Raw genomic sequence first — 26128 nt, 5'->3', positions numbered from 1 at the left:
TGTACTGAAGATGAACTTGAGGTTGCCTGGGAAAACAGTTGTCTGTAGCTGAGATGCTTTAGGCAGCACCGCTCACCCAGCACCTTGGTACCAGCGGGCTGAACGGGTAGAGGTGAGATCAGGGGAGGCAGGGTCTTCGATGAGGCGGTGCCACCCCTTCCTCCGAAGGCCTCCTGTCCCAGCCCCAGCTGCAAGGCCACAGCAGCTGCAGCGCGTGGCTTTGGTTTGTTCCGAACTTGGTGACCCATCCTCTCCACGCTGTGACTCAATAACGTTTTCTATTTCCATTTTCATTTTCAGAGGAAGCAAATGCTACCCTCCTCCGTTAGTGTCTTCCCTCCTTATGGGGCTGCCTTTCCTCGTCTGTGGGCTCTCTGGATGCCATCCTACTGTCTGTCGGAAAGCTATTACGCCTAGTGGCAAAGGCTTGCATCGGACATAAGGGAGACAGGTGTTGTGTGAGCTATCCCCTCAGGCAGCTTGTTCAGGGTGCTTTCCTCCTGATCGCAAACACCCACCCACTGTTATTCCTGGTTTAGACCTTTCTGGCGCTGGGAGCAGCCGTACCCAGCAGATGTAACTAGTACTTACTGAAACAAATGAAACAGTGTCACTCTGAAATGCCAGCGATACACTAGTGTGTTTACACCACCCACTCCCATCTCTTCTCTGCAGCGCTGTAAATATTGTGTTTTCTGTTTGGGGGGGGGGTGGTTGTAATACTTATCTAATGAACGGGAAACCGAAGTAAGGCCCCCAGCCTGTGGTAGCTGAAACTGCACCCCAGGCCTGCTTAGCTCTGCACACACTGGGGAGTAATTCCCCTCCTTCCTCTCAGGCTTAACTGGGGTTTCCTCTACTAACTTGGGTAGCAATAAAAATAGGAAGCCGCCTGAGGCAATTAACGCCAAATGCTGCTGCAGTTAATATTCACATATGAGAGTAGTTTAGGCATGGTATTTGTCCTCTGAAGTTAGAACAAGAAGGATGGGATGCTCTGTGTCAAGTATGTGGTGCTCCCGGGCTAGGGTGCTTTTCCTAAGATCAAGAAACTGAGTAAAGTCAAATAATAGAAGGAAGAAGTTGGTGGCTGGAACACAAAGTATTGAAGTTACCTGGGAATCCAATCAAAGTCTCACTTCATAGTAATATTTTATTTTTATAGTGCATTTATCCCTTACTGCCGCCCCACATTTTATACATTTTCTCCCCTTGATATCACAGCAGTGGCTTTCCAACCTTGTCAAATAAGATAATTGCTTTACACACCAAAATGATTATTAACCCTTCACCCCACCTTTGATATTAATTGTATTTTTAGTTATGGCCCCACTTGAGCACAAAATACAAAAAAAACACCTCTTCAGAATTTAGTTACACTTGTATCTAACAGTACATTTTCTCATAAGAGTGTTCCTATGCATTCAAAAATAACAGTGCCTAATCTACAAAAACAAACTATTGATTCAGGCTAAAAACAATACTTTTTTCTTGATCCACAGATATCTTCTTATAAGGTTTTTATTTATTTATTTTTTGTTGTTAACACTATTACAGATGTCTCCCATTTTCTTCTTCCAGACCCCTTCCATCCCTCCATTAGGCTCTCCCGCACCCTGCCTTCACCCCATTGTGTCCATGGGCTATGCATGTATGTTCTTTGGCCAATCTCTTCCAGTCCCCCTCATCCCCTCTGAGACCTGTTGGTCTGTTCCATGTGTCCCTGTCTCTGGCCCCACAGGTACATTCATGGGTTAGAAATAACCAATCCAAGGGCCAAAGCTTATATTTTGTGCTGCCCTTCTCCAAGATGACACATTTTCTCCATTGTCTTTGGAATTTAAAAGCAATTAATTTTGTCCTTGAAAAGATTTTAATCTAATTTTCTTAATCTGATAAATGCCCTGGGGCATTAGAGCTATTTCCTGATTAAACAGTACTGGACCACAAATAGGGAGCCAAACTCGGAAGGGAAGAAAACTGGGAATTTTGACCGATGGGGGAAAATCCCCCACCAGAATAATAAAAATGGTATCAAGTTAAAGCAGAACTAAATTGTGATTATATCTGTCTACAAGATGGTTGTTGATACCTTTAACACATGGAAGGGCATGATTTTAAAAGAGGTCCACACAGAACTCTTGAGCAACGAGGAAAACAACCTGTGTGAGTGAGTCAAGTCCCAGGCACACAAGGACGCCTTTTGGTTGGTGCCTGTGGCGGTCGGGGTGATGTTTTGTAGGGGCTGGTGAGCCTGCTGGTCGGAGTTGAAGCCTTGTTCTCAAGGGACATGTTTGTATTGGTTTCTTTGTTTGTCTTTAATCTGTTTGTTTTCCTCAAAGCCTTTATATTTTTTTGCAGGTTTTTTATTTCTATCCTCCTGTCTCCCTCCCCTTTGGCAACTATCAGCGTGTTTTATGTTCCTGTGTGTCTGTTTCTATTTTGTTTGTTGGTTTGTTTGTGTGTTTGTTTTAGCTTCCACACTACAAGTGAGATCACATAATATTTATCTTTTTCTGACTTATTTATCTTAGTGAAACCCCTCTAGGTTCATTCATGTTGTCACAAGTGGCAAGATTTCATACCTTTTTTATTGCTGAATAATATTCCACTGTGTCTATCCTGCATCTTCTTTATCTATTCACCTACCGATGGACATCTGAGTTGCTTCCCTATCTTGGCTATTGCTCGCAATGCCACAATAAACGTAGCGGTGTGTGCATCTTTTCAAGTCGATGTTTCTGTCTTCTATAACACACACGCCCACCTGAATGAAGACGCAAGGCTCCTTCTTGGCTTACAGGTTTCCTAAGTGCCCACTGAGAGGCAGTCATTCAGAGAAAGAGAAAAGTGTTTCTGTTGCAGTTGAAAAAGAATGCAACTCATCCAGTTTGGATGAAACATGAAATAAAGCATATTTAAGCAAGACAACAGGCAACTATACAGTTTTATGCTTCCCGGAAGATGCACACTGACTGTACATAGAGAGGAACAGTGGGAGTAGCGTCGGGGGGTGGCGAGGATTGAGAAAGGTGCAGTGGGAGGCGAACTTACCTAGAGGTTCTGAGTCAGAGGACAAACTGGGGATTCCGGCCTTGACTTTGTCTGGCTGGTTGGCCGTCTGTTCTTGGCAAGAGCACCACCATCCGTTCTCCAGTTTGCTCAGCTGGGAAGGCAGGCAGCTGTCCTAACAAGATAGTATGGGGAATGATGAGTCAGTCATTTTGCATTTATGGGCACGTACACATTCTCAGGGAATATATTAAACATATACTTAAGAGAAATATTGACTTTTATATCATAGTTTGGAGATAAAGATTCATTTTCTTAGACGATGGAAATACAGCATAGATAACCGTGGGTATGGAGAAACTACCCTTCCCTTAAAAAATGACATCAAAATTTCAGCTATTATAACTATTCTAGAACCTTTATATCCAGAATTTCTATAGTAGATATCAGAATTTTTATAAGAATGTGTACTTGTGCGGCTCACTTCACTTTTTAAATAATAAAATATAAACTGTAGAAATGCTACCTTCATCATCAATGTGACATTCACATATAATTTTAAAATATTCCTCTATATTCAAAATGATTAAATAAGCCATTATAGTAACTATTGATCATTTCCTACTTTTTTCAAACAAAAGACTATAATATGGAATAATCTATCTTCTACACATCCACCTAAAATATTCATTATACCTATTCCTCTTAACATCTCAGGTGTGTCATTATTGTGCTACTTTCTTGTTCCCATGAATGTAGGAAAAGTACTCCTGAAACAACAGAAGAGAAAATATCTCCCGATTTCAGTGTTAACTCTGTTGGTATTAATAGTATGCTATGGTAAGCTGCCACCATCTGCTAAACAGTTGTGCAGAGAACAAGCTAAGCACCCAACAGTGAACCCAGAGCTATACAACATGTGAACAGAACTCGTAGTGGGCGCACACAGTAAAGCTCACTGGTTCTCCTCTTTCCCTTCAGTTGGCTTTATGAGGGTCCCGAGAAGAGGGGAGTCTATAAGGCTGGGGGCTGCTCTTGCCCCAGGATTTTCCTTCAGCAAGTTTCAGTGAGAAAAAAGCCAGGGAGGGGTCTTTGTCCCAGTAAGTTCTGCTTCATCAGAATCCTAATTCTGTCTCATTTGTATCAAACAATGCCCGGGGACTAAAGCAGGATCCAGGCATCTGTATTTTCCTGGCCATCTCAGTTCTATTGCTTTTCCAACACACCTGCTTAAAAGTCCCCAACATGAAAATCTCACACCAGCCGCTGTGAATCTGGGCCTTATGGGAGTGGTGATCCATGACATGTGTCAGGGGCAATGCTTGGAAATGAAAGGAAAATCAAAAGTTGCGAAACACTTAAATGGAATCTGGGGTTTTCTGTCATCTGCTCTTTTCTCTTCTGTACAGGTGCCGTGTGTGTGAGTGCGCCGCTCTGGTAGCAGGACATGCCTGGATGTCAGCATGGGCAACTGGGAGGATGTATGCTATAGACTACAGGACCACGAGAGTAGCTTTACCTGTGGGTTTTAATTTGTTCCAGGGACTAAGAAGGAAGGGAGGCAAGATCTGTGGTCACTGTGTTCTGTTATTCATGTGTAACTAAGCTTTTATTCATTTGTTTCTTCCATCAGTTTCAGAATCTTTCGAAGTCTTCTATTGAGCCATAATTCTATCATCGCCGTGCAATGCATGTGTGTGTTTGTGTGTGTGAGAGACTGTGTAACAACTGTGTGCAAACTCACACCTAAAAGGAAAAGAAAAGGCTGCTTCTACAACAGGCTGGCATTTCTCCCCGATAATTGTTCTCAGGGTCAAAATTCCCTGCCTTGTCTTGGAGCAGATGGAACCACTAACTGCATTTTCAGAAGCAAACAGTGGCCATTGCGACTTTTAACATTTAATCTGTCATGAAGGGAGTTTGGGAGTGTGGAAGCCAGTGGAGGAGTAAGTCACATTGTGTTGAGCTGAGCTTGCAGAAATGATTGTGTGTTTGTATTCTCTCCCGTGTGCATAATATATCTGCAAATAAATCCATCTCTATTTTATTCATAGTTCTAATGGCAAGTCTGTGTCATGGTCTGAACCAGGTGGAAGACAGGTGCCCAAGGGACAGCACATGTGGCACCGCCTCTCTGTGCACGTGAAGACCAATGAGACGGCCTGCAACCAAACAGCCGTCATCAAGCCCCTCACTAAAAGCCACCAAGGCTCTGGCAAAAGCCTGACCTTTTCAGACACCAGCACCAAGACCCTTTACAACGTGGAGGAGGAGGACACCCGGCCGGGTGGCTTCAGCCCTCCGGGCAGTCCTTCTATGCTGGTGCACCGACACGTGCCAATGGCGAGCACCCCACCTCTGCTGCCCCACCTGACAGCGGAGGACACCCCCCTGTTTCTGGCCGACCCGGCCATCCCCAAGGGCTTGCCCCCTTCCCTCCAGCAGCCCCAGCCTCAGCAGCCGCAGCCGCCGCAGCCGCAGCCGCAGCCGCAGAAATCCTTCATGGACCAGCTCCAGGGAGTGGTCAACAATTTCAGCACCGGGATCCCGGATTTCAACGCTGTGCTCGCCGTCCCCGGGGGCCCGGGGAACGGGGTGCGGTCCCTGTACCCGCCCCCAGCGCCTCCGCAGCACCTGCAAATGCTCCCGCTGCAGCTGAGCGCCTTCGGGGAGGAGCCCGCCTCCCCCGCGGGCGAGGACGAGGACGAGGACGAGGACGACAGCGAGAGGTTTAAGCTCCTGCAGGAGTACTTGTACGAGCGGGAAGGGAACACGGAGGAAGACGAGCTGGAAGAGGAGGAGGAGGAGCCCCGGGCGGCGGCCGCCAGCAAACCCACCCCCGAGGACTCGCCTGCCCTGACGCCCCCCTCGCCTTTCCGCGACTCCGTGGCCTCGGGCAGCTCGGCGCCCAGCTCGCCCGTGTCCGAGTCGGTGCTGTGCACCCCTCCCAACGTGACCTACGCCTCGGTCATTCTGAGGGACTACAAGCAAAGCTCCTCCACCCTGTAGGGGAGGAGGTGTCCACATGGCAAAGCAGAAGTGGGCGAGCACCGGTGCCTCCGGGGAGGTGCGGAAAGCTGGGGGAAGCCTGGGAGTGGGGGGCGCGGTCATAAGGGGAGAGAGAAGGCTGCTGCCGCCGACCCGAGCGTACTGTCCAAAAGTCATCCTGTCGAGGATTCGGATTCTTGAATTATTCAAAGCCTTTTCTGGGAAGAAAGGGAATTCTGACAAAGCACAACCCCATGTAGTATGTACTTTTATCACAAAAGTCAATCAATACAATAAAACGGACAAAACCCATCTCCCTGGTTTGGACAATTGTGCACAGACATGCATGTCCACATACACTTGGCCCGTTTGGAAGAGGGCAGCACTTGAGGACGGCCTGGTGTAATCATGAGTTCACCTCATGGTATTTCTGGTACTCCAGGTGAGCCTGGTGGAAGCCAGGCAGAGCAGGTGGGCGGAGGGGGGGCAGGCAGGGAACCTCCCAGACATGCCGTGATGGGACCACAGACTCCTGGCCTTCTGGAGACTGCGGAACTGGCCCGCAAAGGGGCGTAAGCGTCTCTTGTCACTCACTGCACCTGGCGCCCCACCACCCTAGGGTCGCACTTTGAGAAGGGCGCACGGCTCCCTGCTGCTCCGTGAGTTCCCTCTATTTGGGAAAACAGCAATCTGCGCAACATTATCACCAGAAAGTGCTACCTCCGGAGTGCTAGACAATAAGTACATCAGCATGGGGCTTTGAACAAAATCAACACGATCACCTTCCCATATTTGATACTTGCTTATCGATGATTTGGGGAAAAGGCCAGAACAAGAGACTGTTTTAAAGTGGCTGGAGATCTTCCGTGGATTAACTTGTGTTTGTGCCCAGGGGCTCTCCTTTGCCCTTTAGTCACAGAGAACAAACCATGTGGTGAAAGTGTTACCTTCCATTTACTGTAGCAAATAACACCAGTTGAACTTCTAAGATGCAGTATGTGTATTTGGTGCCAATGGTTCTCCTATGTACTAAAGAAACAAATCCATCTTTGAATTTAATGGTGTACTCATAACAACTAATACTGGCGAATTAAAATGTTTAATGACAAAGAATCCTTCCATATTGTCCCAGAAGTCCCTGTAAGTACAAAGTGAATGTGTTCTTGTGTCCTCGTGCACACGTGATCATAAAATTTGTGCAATGTAATGCCTATCTACCTAGGACTAGAAGAGCGTCTTTCAGATCCAACATAGATATTTTTATGTTCCGATAATGTTTTATATGCCATCGTCGCCAATATCTACAGGAACTCTGATGGTTGGAGAGCTGCAGTCCAATGTTTCCCATATGCTACTCAGACAGTCCTTCCTCTTCTACGAGGAAACTTATTTTTCAGATATTTTATGATGTGGAAATATGTTGTTAATGAAGTGGTTTGAAAATTTGTTCTTATTGAAAGTTTACAAGAACTGTGGGCCACAATAAAAAGGTATGTTTTATAAACTTGCACATGTCATTATTAAAACATATGATTGAGATGACAGTATTTAGATTACTTCAGGATATTTTAGAGTTTTTTAAAAAGATTTTCCACAGCTACTTGAGCTTTATGTGCTTAGAGCATATAATAACTTCAAAGACTGGTCATAATTTTTAAATGATTTATTCATTACTTTTTGCTTTCATTTATTTTTTATTTCAATGTATTCTTATTCTTATGTTCCTATTGCCATAACTTTTCTTTACATTTTTGTTATTTGCTGTGTGTAATATCCATGCATGTACAATCCAATTGTTTCATTTTTGCCTTCCCCCTTTTGCCCCAAATAAAGAACTTTATCTTGCTGTTTGGATTTCTATTATTTGTAGAATGAATCTTTCCCCCTTAAATATCTCTGTTTATGCCTTTTGTGCAGTCATATTTTAATATGCTTTCTTCATGGTGAAGCTGCTGACTCCTCAGCCTAGACTCATGTGAGAATTGTTACATACATGCTGCATCGCTTGTTCAGAGTTTAACATCAACTCCAGTGTTCGAGGTTCACGCTTCCCCTGTCTTCCCCACATTCTACTGCCAAGTTTAGTCAGTTCCACTTCAAGAAGGGACTGCCTTTCTTCTAAGTAATTATTTTATAATACCTTTGGTAGAAAGACTTCACGATTGAAACATGGATTTCAGTTCCAGATTTTCATTAATGAAGCAGAATGAGAGAGATGATGGTTCCTCTACTACCCCCCCCGCCCCCCTCCCGGTGGTCTGCTGACTGGCCCACTGGCAAGGGAAAGCGCACTCTCTAACGTTAGTGAAACGTGGCCTTTTATCTGTAGGCCACCTTAGAAATTGGTCCAAAATTCGTCCTTAGTATCACAGGACTTGTGCATTCAGTTTTTTTAAGTACTGCTTCTACTATTCAAATAATAAATTGTCACTTTGTTCTGAGGTTTGCAAGACATTTGGTGAACACATTCATCCGTGATCAGATTACTGCTCTGAATCGTGATTAAAAGTTTTCCTGAACACAGTAGAATATTAGGTCTTTTATTGTGAATGTTCAAAGTTGGAAATGGACACATGCAGACCCGGTACCACAAGGGCAGAACCTCTTTCCCTTTCTCTTAGTGTGTGTGCTTGGGCAAGTTGTTCAGCTTCTTGTAAACGTGTTTTCGTTTGGCTTGTTACTGCCTTTTATCAAATAATCTTGACAATGCTGTATAATAAATATTTTCTATTTATTGAATGTCTATGTTCCTCCTCTGTGGTCTGTAAAAGTTACAGTAACAGACTCATGTTTCTCATGTGAGAAAGAACCTCAGTGGTTTGATTTTGCTCAGAACCTGTCTTCTAGGCGAAAGCTGGAAAGAATCACACAAAATCTACAGACCGGGTAGGTGACAAAGTACAGTCCAGTTTGATCATGAGTAAGGTGGTAACTCAAATTCTAACAGGTAAAAAGGAAATCCAAAGCCTAAATTTCCAACACCACGGCAGACATTTCTTTGGGCTTTCTGATAGAATGGGTGAGGTATGACAAACTCCTGGATCTTCAGTAGAAACTCTAGACTCAGAAGCTTCTAGAAGCCCCCATCATTGTTTCACCTGTGCCCTGCAAGGCTTTTCTCTCTTTGGCTCACACTCTAGGGGGGCTGGTGTCATGCTCTGTGGTCCTCTTGCTCACCGCAAGTTCTATTCCTCTACATTTTAGTGGAGACTTCTCTGGTCCTCAGAACAAGGAAGTTTCTGCTACATCTTTGGCCATAAAATGCCCGCACAGTAAGACACTTACCAAGTGTCATTCAAAGGGAGCATGTGATACTACATGGGCCGAATTCCTGAGATCATGATGTGTTTGGATGGAGCGAGCTCTGTGCAGAAAGAAGGACCAGGATGAGGGGCCGAGCCAACAGGCATCCTTCAGAGGGGCACCCAGAAAACAGCATCAATGATCACGGAACGGGAACTTGGTGTTTCAGGAGGAGAGGTCATACGAGAGCAAATAAGAAACAAGAAGAAGGAGAAGATGGAGAGGATGAAGGACAAGGGGGGGAAGGAGAAGGAGAAGAAAAACGGAAGTGTTTCAGGTGTGCAGTCCAGAGGTACACAGTATATCGTGCTAGGTCACAAAGGCCTCCCCTCGGAGGGTCCAGGAGTTTCCATTGTAAGGAAGAACTTGGAGAGGCTGGATTAAGGATCCAGATATGACAAATAGTAATTTTTGCAGAGAACACCCTGAGAGGAAACCAAAGAGAGGAGAAATGAGATTGTATTGTCTACTTTGTGTCAGACGTTTTGCTAAGCACTGTGCATTCATTCTCATTTCATCTCCCCGGTACTCCTGCTACGGGCCACTTTAGAGAACTGCTGTGACTTGCCCAGAGTCTTCCGGCCAGTGCGCAGCCCAGCGGGGCTCCTTTCCCAGCCCCAGCCAGTACAGGGCCTGCGAACTGATCTTCCTGTCCAGAGCCCAGGATGGTGAACCGGATTTAGTATCTGTGTGACTGCGCCCCCTCTTCTGTTCCCACAGCATTTATTCTCATCCCTGTCGTCATTACACTTTATGTCTCTTTCTCTCAATAGACTGTAAGCTCCTCATTAGCTTGGCATCCAGTTTTCTTTCTAAGTTCTCTACCTTCAAGACAAAACAGTTACTCAGTAAAGGTTTGCTGCTGGGAAAGGAAATGAGTGTGTAACCCTACCTAGTTGTCTCCAGTCACTTCTCTGAAGATTTATTTCAAGATACTTAGAGGGTCTGGGGCTCTAAATTTCCACTAATCCCAAGTCTGCCAACTGGAAGAACACATTTCCTTCATGAAAAGCAAGCTTTCCTTCTGATGTCAGAGAGAGCCGTCCCACTGGGCAGCAGGTCCTAGTGCCTGCAGAAGAGGACGGCAGTACTCAGCGCCCACTGAGCCCAGCCAGAGGTTTGGGAAGGCAGGAGTGGGTGAAGGAAGCAGTGTCCTCTGCAGGGGAACTCCAGGTGGGCCCAGTGCTGAAGAGAAGCTCTGATTAAGATGAAGACAAGTTGCCCTTGGGGGAAGCATAGGCTGGGGCGTTCCTTCTGTGCAGAAGTACACGCTTTTAGGCAAAATGGAAGGCAAAACCAGTCACCAAGGCTTTGAGAGGACATGGAGCCTTGTTAGGACATTGAAGTAATAACACCATTAAACAAAAAAAGCTTAATTTTCTCAGGGTAGCTTAAGAAGCAATATCTATAAATTACTAAGCAAGAGAAATGAAACAGGAAAGAATAACAGGCTGAAAAGGAAAATAGTCACAGAATCATCGAGTTGGGAGTATATTTAGAAGTCACTTAAAATATGTTCTCACCCTGTTAGAGATTCTATTCCCATTGCTCTTGTTTCTCTTCCTGTGTCAGGCAGGAGTCAGGCGAGAAGCTGTCCCTTAGCGGGTAGGGCAGCGGGCCAGGAGTTATAATGTCCATCAACGGTGGTTCTGCAATGACACAGGGCAGGTTGTCCTGGACACTGGGAGAGCAAGTCCAAAATGGCATCATTAAGAATTCACAAGCCTGGGGAGAGGACAGAACTAATAAGGCAGAAATCCAGGAGAGAGGCATCGAGGGCCCGGACACTGAGGGGCCGGACCGGAGCAGCACACAGCAGGGCGGGAGTCTGATGGAATTCCAGACTCAACGTGTTGGTGACCCAGACCAGCTTTTGGTGACAACCACAGAGGTTTGCATGTGTGACCTGGTTCATGTTCAGGGGTGGGATGGATTGAGGTGGAGTTTTGCCATCTGCTTGAGAATATCCAGAGGCCAGGATTTTGCATTTGAAAAGGACCTCTAATAGTTAGAAAAATCCTTCATTTTCCAGAACTGAAATTTGCCTTTAACTAACTGGTGTCTACAGTTCTGCCCTCTGGAAAAATACCGAGCAAACTGAGTCCACCGTGTGCGTGACTTCCCTTCAGCCACGTGAATGCGGTGATTACGCCGCTCCTGGTTCATCCTCCCCAACAGACAGCTTCACTTTCTTTAATTGTTGCCTTTGTTACTAGGATTCCACACCCCTAATCATACCATGGTCATATTCCAGTTTTTTTTGAATTTCCTATAACAATTTCCTGTTGCATCCAGAACTAGGCATAATGCTGCACAAATACTTTGACCCTCATTACCCATGATTCTAATGTGACTGCCTAAGATTATGTCAATTTTATTAGCAGTCTTGCTAGATTTTGAGCACATACTTAGCTCAGAGTCAGATCCAACCCTTAAGCCATTTTCATATAAACAGCAGGAAATGGATGTGAATGACACTATTTTCTTAAGTCGGGTTTCACCAGAAACAGATCCTGAGAGGAGGGTATTTCCCGATACCCTGAGTGAAACTTGTGTATTGTGAGATGATCACAGAGCACCAACTGGGCAGTGGGGAAAGAGGCAGCAAGTGATACTCAGCCACTTAGCAAGTCTCCCTGGGGGAACTCAGTCCTGCTAGAGTCAGTGGAGAACTTGCCTCACAATGGCCCCCACACCCCAATGGGCAAGGGCATTGGGAGATTTTGGTCACCCATAGCTGCCGTGGTGGAGGGCTACTGAGGACGGAGGTACATGTCAATTCCGATTATTTCCAGTGTTCCCCACAACAGGGAAGGCTCCCACCTCCAAAGAAAGCCTTCAGGCGAAGAGCCGCAGATGCTGGCAGCTGGAAACCTAAGAGCTGAGCGCTGTCAGGAGGGAACTGAGCACCAATAATATCTGCTATAGACATTATATGCTACTGATAGATAGAAAAGAACATACATATACACAGACACAGTCACAGCATACATAAGGATTGAAAACAAAGAGCTCAAGGAGGCAAAGCAAAGGTGCATTGAGTCTCCTGGCCTCCAATCCCCCACCCCCACACACAACATTTAGAATAAGTGGTAAGAAAGGGCGGGGATACCCTTGTAAGCCAGCAGAAAAGAAAAGCCCTGTGCATCACGAGGGTTGGAACTCCTGCTCTGTGACAGCTGAGCAGAAGGCTGGCCTATAGCAGGGCAGTGAAAAGATGCAGGTGACATCAAAACGGAGGCGAGGAGCAGGTGGTACGGTGCTCTTAGCAACAGCAGGAGGAAGAGCCTGGAAGGACGTGAGAGGTCAAGGGTGGGTGAATGTCACCATGTGGGCAGTCCAAACCAGGAAGAGGCATGGACAGGTGGCTGTGGAGAGAACAGGTCTCGTCCACGGGGGCAAATAAAGTAACAGCAGGCGACAGCCCAAACAGAAGCTGAAAGAGAGGCAGTCGGAGGTGCAGGCCGTGCGCAAATTTTACAAAAGGCAATGCTCTCTCTTCAAAGACTCTGCAGAATTGGTCAATGCCATGGTATTTGCTGTGTGGGACGTCAGGGCTCAAGGTAAAGCAACAAAGTGAGCTTCTTAGTATTCACAAGCTAAAAACACTAAAAACATTTGTTACTGACGTTAGCAAAAAGACTCCATAAACTTTACTTTGTGGGTATTTTGTAATTTACGTAACCACTCCCATTTGTTAGACACTTAAAATTGTTTATAATTTTTTGACTCCTAGATAGTATGAGGAATTGTTTCACACCAAAGGTTTGTTATATAGATTTCTTTCGGCTGGCTTCTAAGATTATGCTATCAGTTATTTGATGATGATGACTGTTTATCCACTGGAAAACAATTTTCAGCCTAGTCTGAAAATTTCTAGCCATACCCCAAATTAGCTGTTTAGTTGAAAATAAATCAATTGACTCTTTAAGCCTTGGCATCTTTAAGTCTAAAGTAATGAGTTTGGGACATGTGATAGTAAATATGTTAAAAGATTTATGTGTGCCTCGATGTCTCGTATCCACTGGGATAAAACATTTTACACCACATTTAGCTCTGTAACATCCTTTGAGCTAAGACTTATTCTCATTTGATGAATGAGAAAACTGAGGCTAAAATGAATGAAATAGCTTGCCTAGGATCTCAAAGCCAGGGGCATACAGAGCAGTTGGCACACTCCCTGAGGCCCAAAGCCCACCCTCCTCTGACCCACCCTACTGTGCTGAAAATTATGTGTAGTGCCATGTTGAAGATGCTGCATTGAAGCCATTCTGCAAGCTCTCGATACATAAGCACACTTAGTTTGAGTAGCAAAATAATGAAAATTCCACATTGCCACTTGGGGGGTGGGTATGAATTATATCCCAAAGGGTTCTGGATTCCAGTTGGGGAAGTTGCGCAACATCACAGACACAGTCACTGCCATGCATTGACTCACAATGGAAAGCTACAAAGAGAAAAAATTACAACTCACAGATCACTCGTTACTTGTAGTAATTTATAAAGGTCTTAGAAAAACACTTGGAGTAAAAAATATTTATGGCAATTATTGTATTCTATGGCTCTACAATTTAATAAATAGCATGCTATTCCAAGTAACATGTTTACTGGGAATTTCTCAAAGAAACACTTTCATATAAAAGAGGTCAATATTACTTCCAGAATATTTACTAAAAGAATTTAGAGTTAAAAAATGTGAGAAAAGGAACAAAACCTCATCTCAAAAATGTGAAAAACTCACCAGTGTGTGTAAAGATAGTAGTCTAAATTCCCAATTAGTGTCACTTACCAATTATAAAATTAATTAATTAATTAAATTAATTAACCAATTAATCAACGTTGTTTGGTTATCCCTAAAGTTTCAACAAATTAGCTGCATTCTTTAAATAAATTTAGTTCTTATTTTCCAGACTAAACTCAACAGATTCAATGTGTCTAAACGTTTCACTGAGAAGTACATCTCATTTAGGAGGAGATCCTAATATTTGAAAGAAGCCTAGACTGAAAAATTTTAGCCATACTCCAAATTAGCTATTTAGTTGAAGATAAATCAATGGACTCTTTAAGCCTTGACATGTNGCATGACTTTGGATTAATTGGAGATCCTGCCTGGACAGGCAGGCGACACAGCTCACGTGCCAGCGGCCTGGGAGAAAAACGGACGTGTGCTCTTTTCCTGATTTACGGTACCCGGAGTTGGGACAGTGGGAGAAGGGAGCGCTGTGTGTGTGTGTGTAGGTGTATATCCTTAAAGACTTTAATATTTTAAGGAAGGCATTAGGCCTAAATAGCATTAAATAAACATTTTGTTTCCTTTTCACAAATCTCTGGCATTGAGAGATGTGTTTCCAATTGGCTGCGGACAGAAGAACCCTATAGATATTAGAGTATCGTCCTTGGGAGGGGCCCCTGTTTTCTGCAGCAGAAACTCAACAGATTCAATGTGTCTAAACGTTTCACTGAGAAGTACATCTCATTTAGGAGGAGATCCTAATATTTGAAAGAAGCCTAGACTGAAAAATTTTAGCCATACTCCAAATTAGCTATTTAGTTGAAGATAAATCAATGGACTCTTTAAGCCTTGACATGTTTAAGTCTAAAATAATGAGTTTGGAATATATGATAATAAATATGTTAAAAGATTTATGTGTCTCTATGTCCCTAGCATGATATTCTTGAAGTAGTTTAATCTATATACTGTATAAAGTGTGTGCTGATCAGGATATACTATGTGCTATATATCAGGCAGGAAGGAGGGAAGGAAAGAAGGCAGGCAGGCAGGCAGGCAGGAAGGAAGGAAGGAGGAAAAATGGGAGGCAGGGACAGAGGGAAGGAAGGAGAGAAGAAGGAAAGGAGGAAGGGACAGAAGGAAGGGAAAAAGAATAAGGTGGGAAGAGGAGAGAAAAAGGGAGAGAGGGGCAAGGAAGGGGAGGAAGGAGAAAGGAAAGGATAAGAGGAGGGTGAAAGCCTGAACTACAACTTCAGTGTCTTACTAAAATATCATTTATTTCATGCCCCACACACAGGTTGAAACACCATTCCTCCTCCTGGGGGACAACCGTAGGTGGGACGTGAGGTCTCTGAGCCACTGCAGTGAGCAAAATGTGTGACTGGAGGTTTGTGCCCGATGCCTGTAAGAGCTAGACGGGAAGCAGATGTCTTCCTTCTCCCCACACTCCTTGGCTCTAGGGCTAGTGCTGGGTGCCCTGAAATCTAACTGCAGTGGAGGCTGGGGAATGTAGTCATCCTGACGCCTGAGGAAGACAATGGTAAACGCATTTCATTGCCTCTGCCCAAGTTATTGTCCTCAGTCTACAGATGAGAAAGTGGAGCTTAGACATAGCGAGGCCCGCAGCTCCTGAGTGAAGACAAAGTGAACAGGATGGCCAGAATCCAGGACTTCCCCAAGTGAACACCAAATCACGCTAGCCGCTAAGCCTGCTTTACCCCCGGACTGCTCCCAGTAAACGGAGCACCTGCGAGTGCAGATTCTGTGGGTTTCTTTGTCAGGTTTTTACTACCATGGGTGATCTGCTTCTATGTAGCCACGTAGCCTAGCTCATGGCAAGAATTCTTTGCGCAGATTTTTGTGACCGATCCTTTTGTCAAAACCTACTCCGATGATGAAGATTGCCACCAGCTCTTCAGGGAAGGATCTGCCACCTCAAGTCACTGGACATGACTTAAAATAACCTTCACTCTTCCATAATGAGATATTTAAGTTACCGTGGGTAGTGGGGCATGCACGGGAGGGGCACTTTTCAGTGAAAACCATTCATGTTCTTAATTTTCTTAAAAATTTTAATCAAATGTAAATACATTTTTAGTGCCTACCTTGTTAAATAACTAGTTAAACGTGATGAGATTGGGGAGTGGGAATTCATCCAACCACAGGGTTACCGTGGAACCCCAGGGCTGCCATGAATACCTTTCTAGGAGAGATGAGCAGTTTGTGCTTCCCCAGGCTGGTGCTATCTGACGTGACAGAACGCACTGTATTTCTCCTGGAGAAGTAGGTAGCATTTACGACTTGATTAGATACATTTTATTTCTCTGTGAAAGCATACCCTTTAATGGAGAAAGTGGGTGCAGCCTCCCAGGCTAAACAGAGCCGCAGCCCAGCAGGGCTTGAGATCCAGAGAGACGGGGGTTAGAAGGGGCTCTGAGCACTGACCCGCGTTCTCAGTGCCCAGTGATCCTGTATGTGAGGTTGCCAAGATACCGGGAAGACATAATTTAAGGCATTATTTACAGTCACTCTTTTGAAAATTTCTGCTGCACTGATTGTCGGGCAGTTCCCACATATTCTAACAGGTAGTAAAATGCTGGCCTGCCGGTCACATGCTGTTTTGTTTCCATCTACTCAACCTTCAGAAAGACTGTAGATTCTCACAGTTCCTTTCCACGCCCAGCCCCCAGTTTAAACCTTTATATCTGGGGTCTGAAACCCCAAGAGACTGTACATAGTATCCACTTTCCCTTTACTATTCAACTACTCTAAATTTGCCTAAAAATGAAAGCTAAGCTAGAGGGCAAACAGGCACGCATGAAAGATTTAGTTTTCCCTGGTTATCATTCTGCTGTTTACCATTTCTGTTGGCATAGGCAGGTAAAAACGAAGGACAAGCTTTAGACTTTCTTTGGCTCTTGTGTACGTTAAAATTATGAGGCTGCCGAGCATTATGTAGAATGTAGAAAGCAGTTTCACTTCAAACCATAAGTATCTATATTCCTCATCTTCACAAAAACATAAACATGAGAGAGGTTTTACTTTTTATCTCCAAAATGTTGAACAAAAGCTTTAGCAATACCATCTCTATATACTTAAAACAAACAAAGAAAAAATATTTCCAAGCTGATTCTCCTTCAGCTGTGGTCTAGAAGGAGCCCCAAAACACTGCTGAATGTTAAAAATAAACTCATCTCCATTACCAAAGTTGGAGGAAGAACAAGAAAATCTTTTTCACGTTTTGGAAGCCACGGGCTTACGCAAGATATTGGAAATAAAGCCTGAGATGTCAGTGCATTTAACTCCTTAGCCAAATCCATTGCCCTTTATATTAAAAAACAAAGTTACAAAGGGTATCTGTGCAAACACCACAGCCCGGTTTGATTCTATAATTGCTCAGAGAGCTGTGGGAGGTTCGTCCAGAGATTTTAAATAGAACACCAAGAGTTACTTTGTTGAGTCACCAGGCCAGAGGCAGGGTTGGGGTTCATTTCTTTCCTGATACAAAAGAGCAGCACACTGTTGGACACATTCAGTAGTTTGTTGCTGAGGGTCATGGGTCAGCATGGGAACCTCGAAGCCTGATGATTTCAACAAGGCTCTTCCCGTAGAAGTAAATTCCCCCTGTTGGAAAGAGACAACTTGTACCCTAGGAGTCTTTCAAGCCCCCATGTTTTAGAGAAATCACTTAACAATAATGAAGGTGAAAAATGCAGCAGGGGCCCTCGCACGCAGCAGTTCTCAACCTGGGCTGTACTTTAGTGGACACCAGAAAGCTTACAAATAAATTAAATGAACGTGGGCCTGGTCTCCCAGTGTTTGCATTATGCAGCCTCAAGGAGAATCGGAGAATAATTGTCTTAAAAGTGTAAGTAGAGACACTGGATTTGGAAAAGAATAAGAAAAAGGAATTGCAGAAGTCTACATTTTAAAAATGCCATGTTCCTTCCGACCTATAATCCTGGCTCGTATTTTGTATAGTAAGCAATCTAAGAGTCCCCCAGAGAATCTGCCGAATAGGGAAAGAAAAGCTACATTAAACAACTCGGAAGAAAATGGAGAACTTTCTTTTCAGTCACCATTCCTCTTCATCGTCCCACTGGAACCAGTGTCCTTCAGTAAGAGCTGGATTTGGACTGGGTACCAGCCAGGCAGCGGGGATGCAAGAGGCAGTGCTGGGAGATGAACTCTATGTGCTGTCAACAACCACATCACTGGTTTTATTCCTTATGTATTTTTCCACGTAGATGTGGACATACTTTTCATCTGAGTCCCATCAGACTCCTTGTGGTTCTTGTGTATGTAAGAAAAACCCTTACTGTATTCACTAAGGAGTGAGTTATAAAGAATGGACAGAGATAGGAACTGCGCTCTTCTCTAAGAGTTCATGGAAGTTCGAAAACTAGGCATGTAGACAAAATGTGCAGGAACGCAAAGGTGGGGGGGGCAGGACCTGGTGCAGTTCCGAGCCTTCCCCTGCGCAGCAAGCGTGCCCACCACCGCAGGCGGCCTCGGCATCACACCCACTCAGCTGCCCACAGAGAAGAGATCCATTCAGAGAGAGGCACCCAGTGAGCCCGTGCTTTAGACCAGGACATACTGATGCTTTTATCTCCCAGAGGGCTTTGCACATACTAATTGCCCAGTGAAATACCTGATCTATACATGAAAATCAAATGCTGAATTTCAAAGGAAGGGTGTCTTCCATAGTTTCTTCTTATTCTATAACCATTAGTAACAGAGGACATGCAAAGGAAGTTGTCAACTTAGGTGACATTTAATTCTGATATCCACCTATGAACCATGGAATTTTTAAACTATTTTGAGAAAAGAAATGCAGCTAGGATCATGGCTCATGAAAATTTCGATGTGTGTGTGTCTGTGTGTGACACGATGCTTGTTCTAGGTGCTTCTGATAAGACAAAGATGAAAAAGAGGAGCCCACAGCATCAGGCATTATAATAGACACATTACACAAATGGTGTCACTTAATTTATTCATACCCATTCTATTTATTAGTTATTACCTCATTTGACTTAATCCTTCATGATAACCTTATAAATTTTGGTACTATTTTTTATATATTTGTAACCAGATTTTCCTCCATAAGCCCCTTCTCTTTTCTACACTAGGATTTCCTCCCCACAAAAATTTCTGGGAACAGCCTAAGTGCCCATCAGTAAATGAGTGGATGAAAAAACTATGGTACATTTACAGGATGGAATTCTACGCAGCAGAAAGAAAGAAGGAGCTCTTACCCTTGTGACATCATGGATGGAACGGAAGAGCATTATAAGTGAAATAAGCCAGGTGGTGAGGGACAAATACCATATGATCTCACCTTTAACTGGAATCTAATCAACAAAACAAACAAGCAAGCAAAATAACACCAGAGATGTGGGAATTAGAACAATCTGACAGTAACCAGAGGGGAGGTGGGAGGGGATGATGGGGGGAAGTGTTTTCAGAAACAACTATAAAGGACACATGGACAAAACCAAGTGGGGTGGAGGTGAGGGAGGAAGGTGGGGATGGCTGGTGGGGGGAGTTGTGGGCGATAAATGCAGACAACTGTATTTGAACAACAATAAATTCTTTTTTCATTTTCTGTATTAAAAACAAAATATCAAAAGTATTTTATATTCAAATAATTTTGAAAAACCCCAGTTAAATGAAATTAAAGATACTTCCTAACTATAGAACATCTTAGAGGTTTCAAATGCAATATTCATTGGAACTAAGAGAGCAATTTGTGTAAACTCCCTACTATGGTGGGCAAATCAAAATGCAAACCTTTATTTTCAATGACCTCTCTTGGGGACACTGCCTAGGGAAAGACCTTTTGTGACTTTTTAAAAATACTATACTGCCCTCAGAAGTTACAGGCTCTTGAGAGATTAAATGAAGCCCCAAATGCCCATCTTAAAGGCAGAATGTGGGCACTGTTCTTACAGAGTTAGAGAGAAAAGCAGAGCAGTTCAGACCGAAAAGAGAAATGCCTCCGGCAGCCAGGACGGACTGCCCAGGAAACGCGGCATTTGGACCCTATCATCAGTGCCACCCATCCCCTCGCAGGACCCCGCACTCCAAACCAGTAATTAGCAGTGTTAGTCAGTTGCTTAAAGGAAGCTTTGTGAGGAGCCTGATAGGAGCTAGAGAAGCTCCTTAGGGATTCAGAATCTCAGGCTCCACCCCGTACCTGCATTTTTAAAGGTGAATTGTATGCACATTTAAGTTAGAGAGACGCTGCTTCAGTTCATTGGTTATTTCAACTTTGCTGCATATTAGCATCAACTGAAGAGTTTCTACAAAATTTACCGCAGACCAAATAAGTCAGAGTTTCTGGGGATGAGACCTAGGCATCACTATTTGTAACATGTCATGGTGATTCCAGAATGCAGCTAAAGTTGAAAAACAGTGGTTTAGATCTGGGGGTTAACAATAACTTCCAACCCCCCAGCGTCCTAATTCTGGACGAGTCTCTCTCCCACACCCCCTCTCCTCCCCTTCTCTCTCTTACCTCTATTTCTATTTAACCCTTTCTATATTCTTCTCTCCTTTCTTTTCCCTTTCTCCAGTCTTAAAAGGGTCAATTATGCAAGAAGACAAAACAACCTTTAATGTGTGTGTGCCTAACAACAGATGATCAAACTACAGAAAGCAAAACCTGGTAGAATTTCAAGGAGAAATAAGTAATTCTACTGCCATAGTTGGAGACTTCAACACTCCTCCATCAGAAGCACGCAGATCCAGCAGGCAGAAAATCATTAAGAACTCAGATGAACTCAGGAGCATCATCAATCAACTGGATGTAACTGACACAATAGGCGCCTCATCTAACAGCAGTGGAATACGCATTCTTCTCAAGCGCACAGGGATGGGCCACATTCTCAGTCATGAAACACATCTTAAAATTTTTTAGAGTATAGAAATCATGCATGGCTCGCTGTCAGATCACAATGGAATTAAACTAGAAATCAACAACAGAAACACAACTGGAAAATTCTAAGACATACAGAAGTTAAAAACACACTTCCAAATAACAAACAGGTCAAAGAAGAAATCTCAAAAGAAATGAAGGATATTTTGAACTAAATGAAAATACATATACAAATTATCAAAATTTGTGGAATGAGGCAAAAAGAATCCTTAAAGGGAAATTCATAGCATTATATGCATATATTAGAAAAGAAAAAAGATCTAAAATCCTCACAAAGGAGCTAGAAAATGAAGAGCAAATAAAATCCAAAGGAAACAGAAGAAAAGAAATATATAAATTAGAACAGAAACAATGAAATTGAAAATAGAAAATCTATATCATAAATGACGGTGAGACTACCATGACATATTCCACTAAAAATAATAATAAAAGGACATCATAAACAGCCTTGTGCCTACAAACTTGATAACTTAGGTGAAACAGACCAATTTCTTGAAAGACACAATCTACCAAACTCAGACAAGAAGGACTAGGTAAAATGATCTCAATAAAATAGGAGTAGAGGGTAATTTTCTCAACTTGACAAAAAAAATCTATAAAACACTTACAGCTAATATAATACTGAAGAGTAAAACCCAAAGCCTTCCCACTAAGACCAGGTGTGAGCAAGAATGTCCCTCTCAACACTCCTGTCAACAGTGGAAATCCTTAATGACACAATAAGGCAAGAAAAAATAAAAGTTATGCAGATTGAGAGGAAAGATGTAAAACTATTTTGTTTGACGATGGCACAATCAATAGTCTATGTAGAAATCTGAAAAAAAAAAACCTTGTAGAACTAATAAGTAATTACAGGAAGGTTATAAGATAAAAGGTTAATATACAAAAGTCAATTGCTTTCCTATATGGGCAATGAAAATTTGAAGCTAAAAATGTAATATTATTTACACTAGCATCTCAGAAAAATTAAATACTTAGGTATAAATCTAAGAAAATATGTACGAGATCTATAGGAGAGAAACCAGAAACCTCTGAAGAATAAAAATCAAAGAACTTAATTAATGGAGAGAAATTCCTTGTCCATGGGTAGAAAGACTACTGATGAAAAGTCAGTTCTTCCCAATTTGATCTATAAATTCATTGCTGTCCTAAGTATAACCCCAGCAAGTTACTTTGTCATAATCGAAAACTGATTCTAAAGTTTACATGGAGAAGCAAAAGATCCTGGATAGTAAACACGGTGTTGAAGGAGAAGAAGAAGTTTGGAGGAGGACTGATGCTATCCAACTTCAAAACTCACTGTGAATTAAGACTGTGTTATTATTGACAAAAGAATAGACAAATAGATCAGTGGAAAAGAACAGGAACACGCCCATGTACATACAGTCACTGGGTCTTTAATAAAGGAACAAAGGGAGCATAATAGAGAAAGGTAGTTTTTTCAACAAATGGTGCTGAGAGAACAATTTGACACCCATATACTTTTTAAAAAGATGATTCTAGATATAGAGTTTCTGCCTTTCACAAAAATTAACTCAAAATGAATCATAGACCTGGATTTAAAGTGCCAAACTATGAAAATCCTAAAAGATAACGAGACAAAAGCTAGCTAATTTGAAGTTTGGCAACGATTTTTTGATGTGTCATCGAAGGCATGATGCATGAAAAAAATAACTTAAATTAAGCTGGACTTAATTTAAATCAAAATTTTCTGCTCTGTGTAAGACAGATGTTGGATAAATTAGAAGAGGTGCCATAAATGTTTCTCCCACTGTTTGGAGAAACAGTTCCAAAAGAAACATCTGAGAAAGGATGATTATCCAAAATATACAAAGAATGCTTAACACTCGACAATGAGAAAACAAACAAACCAAAAATTGGGCCAAATAAAGGCCACAGACCCTAAGAGACATCTCACAAAGGAAGATATACAAATGGCAAATAAGCACATGAAAGATGGTGGATGTAATAGGCCGAGAAGCGCAAACTGAATCAATAATGAGATATCACTGCTCATCAATCAGGATGGCCAAAATGTGAAACACTGGAAAAACCTCAGTGGAGGTATGGACGTGGAGACACGGGAACTGTCATTTAGTACTGGTGGGGATGAAAAATGGTACAGCCACTCGGGAAGATAGTTCAGCAGTTTCTTACACGATGAAATGTACGTCAGTTTTGCTCTAAAAATAAAGTCTTAAGTGAAAGTTATTGTTAATTTTATTAAGAAAGATAGAATTGTGGATGTGCAAGTAAAAAATCTGTATATTTTTAGCAATGTTCATTGAAATACTGATGAAATGGTATGTTTAGAAAAATACATTAAAATAATTCAAAAATAAAATAGGAAAAAGAAACAAAATCAGAAACAAGTGTGGACTACATTGATATGAGTGAGGAATATTAGAAGATTATTATAGTAGTCTGTATACTTTCATGTTGCATTTTATTTAGTATTACAATTTAACAACAACAAAAATGGTACCCAGTAAAAGCTGAGTCCAGAACTTCAATTCTCCCTGAAAGGTGACCTGTTTAACCCGGACCTTGTTAGCTCTGAAGAATTACTAGACATATCAATAAGTATAGCATTTTATATTCTATTTATGAGACCATCTCACCTATTCCATTTTGTGCTTTGTTTTTTCACTTATTTTGAGAACTTGCCTAGCATTACATATGGAGCTTCTTATGTCTGCATGTGACCGAATCCCTCCCACAGTTTTAATGAATGTTGTTTTATTCATTCACATACATGATGGAAAAAAATGGGTTAAAAGTCAATGGAAACAGCTCTGGCTGGTGTAGCTCAGTGGATTGAGTGCGGGCCTGCGAACCACCTGATCAAGGTTCAATTCCCAGTCAGGGCACATGCCTGGGCTGCAGGCCAGTTCCCAGCAGGGGACTCACAAGAGGCAACCATACATTGATATTTCTCTCCACTCCTTCCCTTCCTCTCTAAAAATAAATATAATAAAAACCTTTTTAAAAAATCAGTGGAAACACTTCCCCCCACTCCCCAGTGATTCCTGCCTGACCAGGGCAGCCACAGGGGTGTGGCCCCCACCAATGGGAAAACTGGCACATTTCTGTCTCGTCCTGGTCCTTCCTGTCCCATGGGTATGCCTGGGTATCTGACAAAATTTTTTTTTTCAAAATAAATGAACTACCATTATACAGTCACAAGAAGGAAAAATATTTTCAGAAAAGAAAATGTATTTTCCCCAAGTAAAAAAGAAATAACTTTAAATTAAAGATCAACTTAAAAGAAATAATTTGTATTACCCAGAAAATGATAGACACAGAATAACTTTCAGAATGAAATGCAGATTTTCCAGAAATTTGAAGCCAAAGTAAACAAAGGCTATTATTTTAGTTGAACTTTCTCTTTCCCTCCGTGTTCTCCTAAGGTAACAGCACCATTGTTAAACTAATTCTAAAATATTACATTGTTAAATATTATCTATTGTAATTTTCAAGAAAGAAGGTGGGATATTTAACTGTAAAGGCAATATGCGCTCTATAGTCTGAGTGTTTGAATTCAATTAGGAAAATGATTAAATGACATCTAGGACTCCAACCAGAAATAATAAATTATGAAACAGTATTTTCATTCTATCTCCGAGCGCACTGATCTATGGAATGGTAAAACTGATCCTTACTATAAGGCAAAGTCAATTTTATTTTTCCTGTTTGAAACCATAGACAATGTTACTGGTGACCCCATACCTATGCACATAAAAATCAGAAAAAAATCTATAGCTCTGGTATTCTACTGTTTATCCAGCAACTAACAGGCATTATTATCTAAAGAAGAAAACTATGACAATTTTAATATTTGCATATCTCTTGCATTTCCTCTTCCCCACCATTCTCCTGCTCAACAAACACAAAGTGTTTGGTGGTCTTTATGGCCCTGTGCTGAGAACTTTCCCTGTGTCACTTCACTTCATTATATTGACTGAAAATGAGGTATATGTGATAGGCTCCTTTAAGAAAAACTGAGGTATGAGAAGAAAAACAAATAAATACCAAGCAGACAAAATTAACTAGTTCCTACGGTGAACTTGAACAAGATACTTTTAACATTTGTGAACCACTTTATCATTATCATTAATTGGAGATAATTACTGGATCTTTTGCATAGAGTCGTGATGATTTGGATGAAGCAGACCCTTTCCTGACTTCAGGAAAGGAAGTCTGCCTGAGGCCAGGCAGACCAGAAACATTCATTGTTTCCAGGGGAGGCTCATGCCCTAAACTGGAACAATTTGAGTAAATCCCAGGGCCAGTGGTGGTGCCCTCATTGTGGGGAGGTTGCTGAACTGTGAGGGGTGAACTGGAGCTGATGGTGGCCAGAATGGAGATCCCTGCAGCTAGGTGAAGAAGAAAGGCGTGCTTTTGGTGGAGTGCGGCTTTGGTAGAAGAAGCCCACAATCTTGCCACAATGCAGGGTTAGGTCAAAAGGAATGAGGCGAGGCAAATTCCTAGCAGCATCAGGGATGTCTTAAGTTGGAGCTACTCCTGGCTTTGGGGTCACATAAAGGAATCATTGCCATTTTTAGAGTCTGTTTGAGTTGATTTGCATTGCTGCTCGGGGAAGAGTGGTGAATGTGATACAGGGTGCAGCCAAGGAAGGGGGGGGGCAAAAAAAAAGATTTAGAATGGTGTCCTGAACTCAAAGTGTATAGGAATATTGGAGAGACATAAGATGTCCTCACCACCCCCAGGTGTCAGTTGGGGGAAGGGACAAATGGAACAGGGCCATTGAGAGTTGTTTTGCATAGCAACACTTTTGCAACCTCTGGAATGGTCATTTAACATATCTATAACCTTTAACTGGTTTTGTAGATATGTTAAATAGCTGTGGGAAAATTTTGAGCCCAGGAGAAGTCAGTGGCTGCTACCCAGGATGGACCTGGGGGCTGATCCTCTGAGACAGGGCCTGTGTGAGAGCTTGGAGTGGATGGGCTCTAGGACGTGGGGCTGTACTTGCCCAGGTGAAAAAGGGAGAGGCACGCTGTGTTGGAAGAAGGCAGACGCAGCAGCCATTAGGGAGAGAGCCACGTGGCTTTAGCAGAGTGAGGATTCCCTCTTGCCCAGGTGAGGGGAGAGAGCCACGTGGTTTCAGCAGAGTTAGGGTCCCCTCTTGCAGC

General features: G+C 42.7%; 1 protein-coding gene across 1 annotated transcript in view; it reads left to right on the top strand.

The window, feature by feature from the left end:
- The window catches only part of LOC118978978 (metabotropic glutamate receptor 1), a 52370-nt gene extending 46282 nt beyond the window's left edge, over nucleotides 1-6088 (top strand). The window contains exon 4 of the mRNA XM_037034813.1: nucleotides 5067-6088. Coding sequence (XP_036890708.1) covers nucleotides 5067-6021 — 955 coding nt within the window. The 3' untranslated portion in view covers nucleotides 6022-6088. The remainder of the gene's footprint in view (nucleotides 1-5066) is intronic.
- Nucleotides 6089-26128: the final 20040 nt, after the last annotated feature.

Source organism: Sturnira hondurensis, unplaced genomic scaffold, assembly GCF_014824575.4.
Source record: "Sturnira hondurensis isolate 20B ecotype Veracruz unplaced genomic scaffold, ASM1482457v3 Scaffold0022201, whole genome shotgun sequence".
Taxonomy (NCBI): domain Eukaryota; kingdom Metazoa; phylum Chordata; class Mammalia; order Chiroptera; family Phyllostomidae; genus Sturnira; species Sturnira hondurensis.
This window is presented reverse-complemented; position numbering and strand designations above follow the sequence as displayed.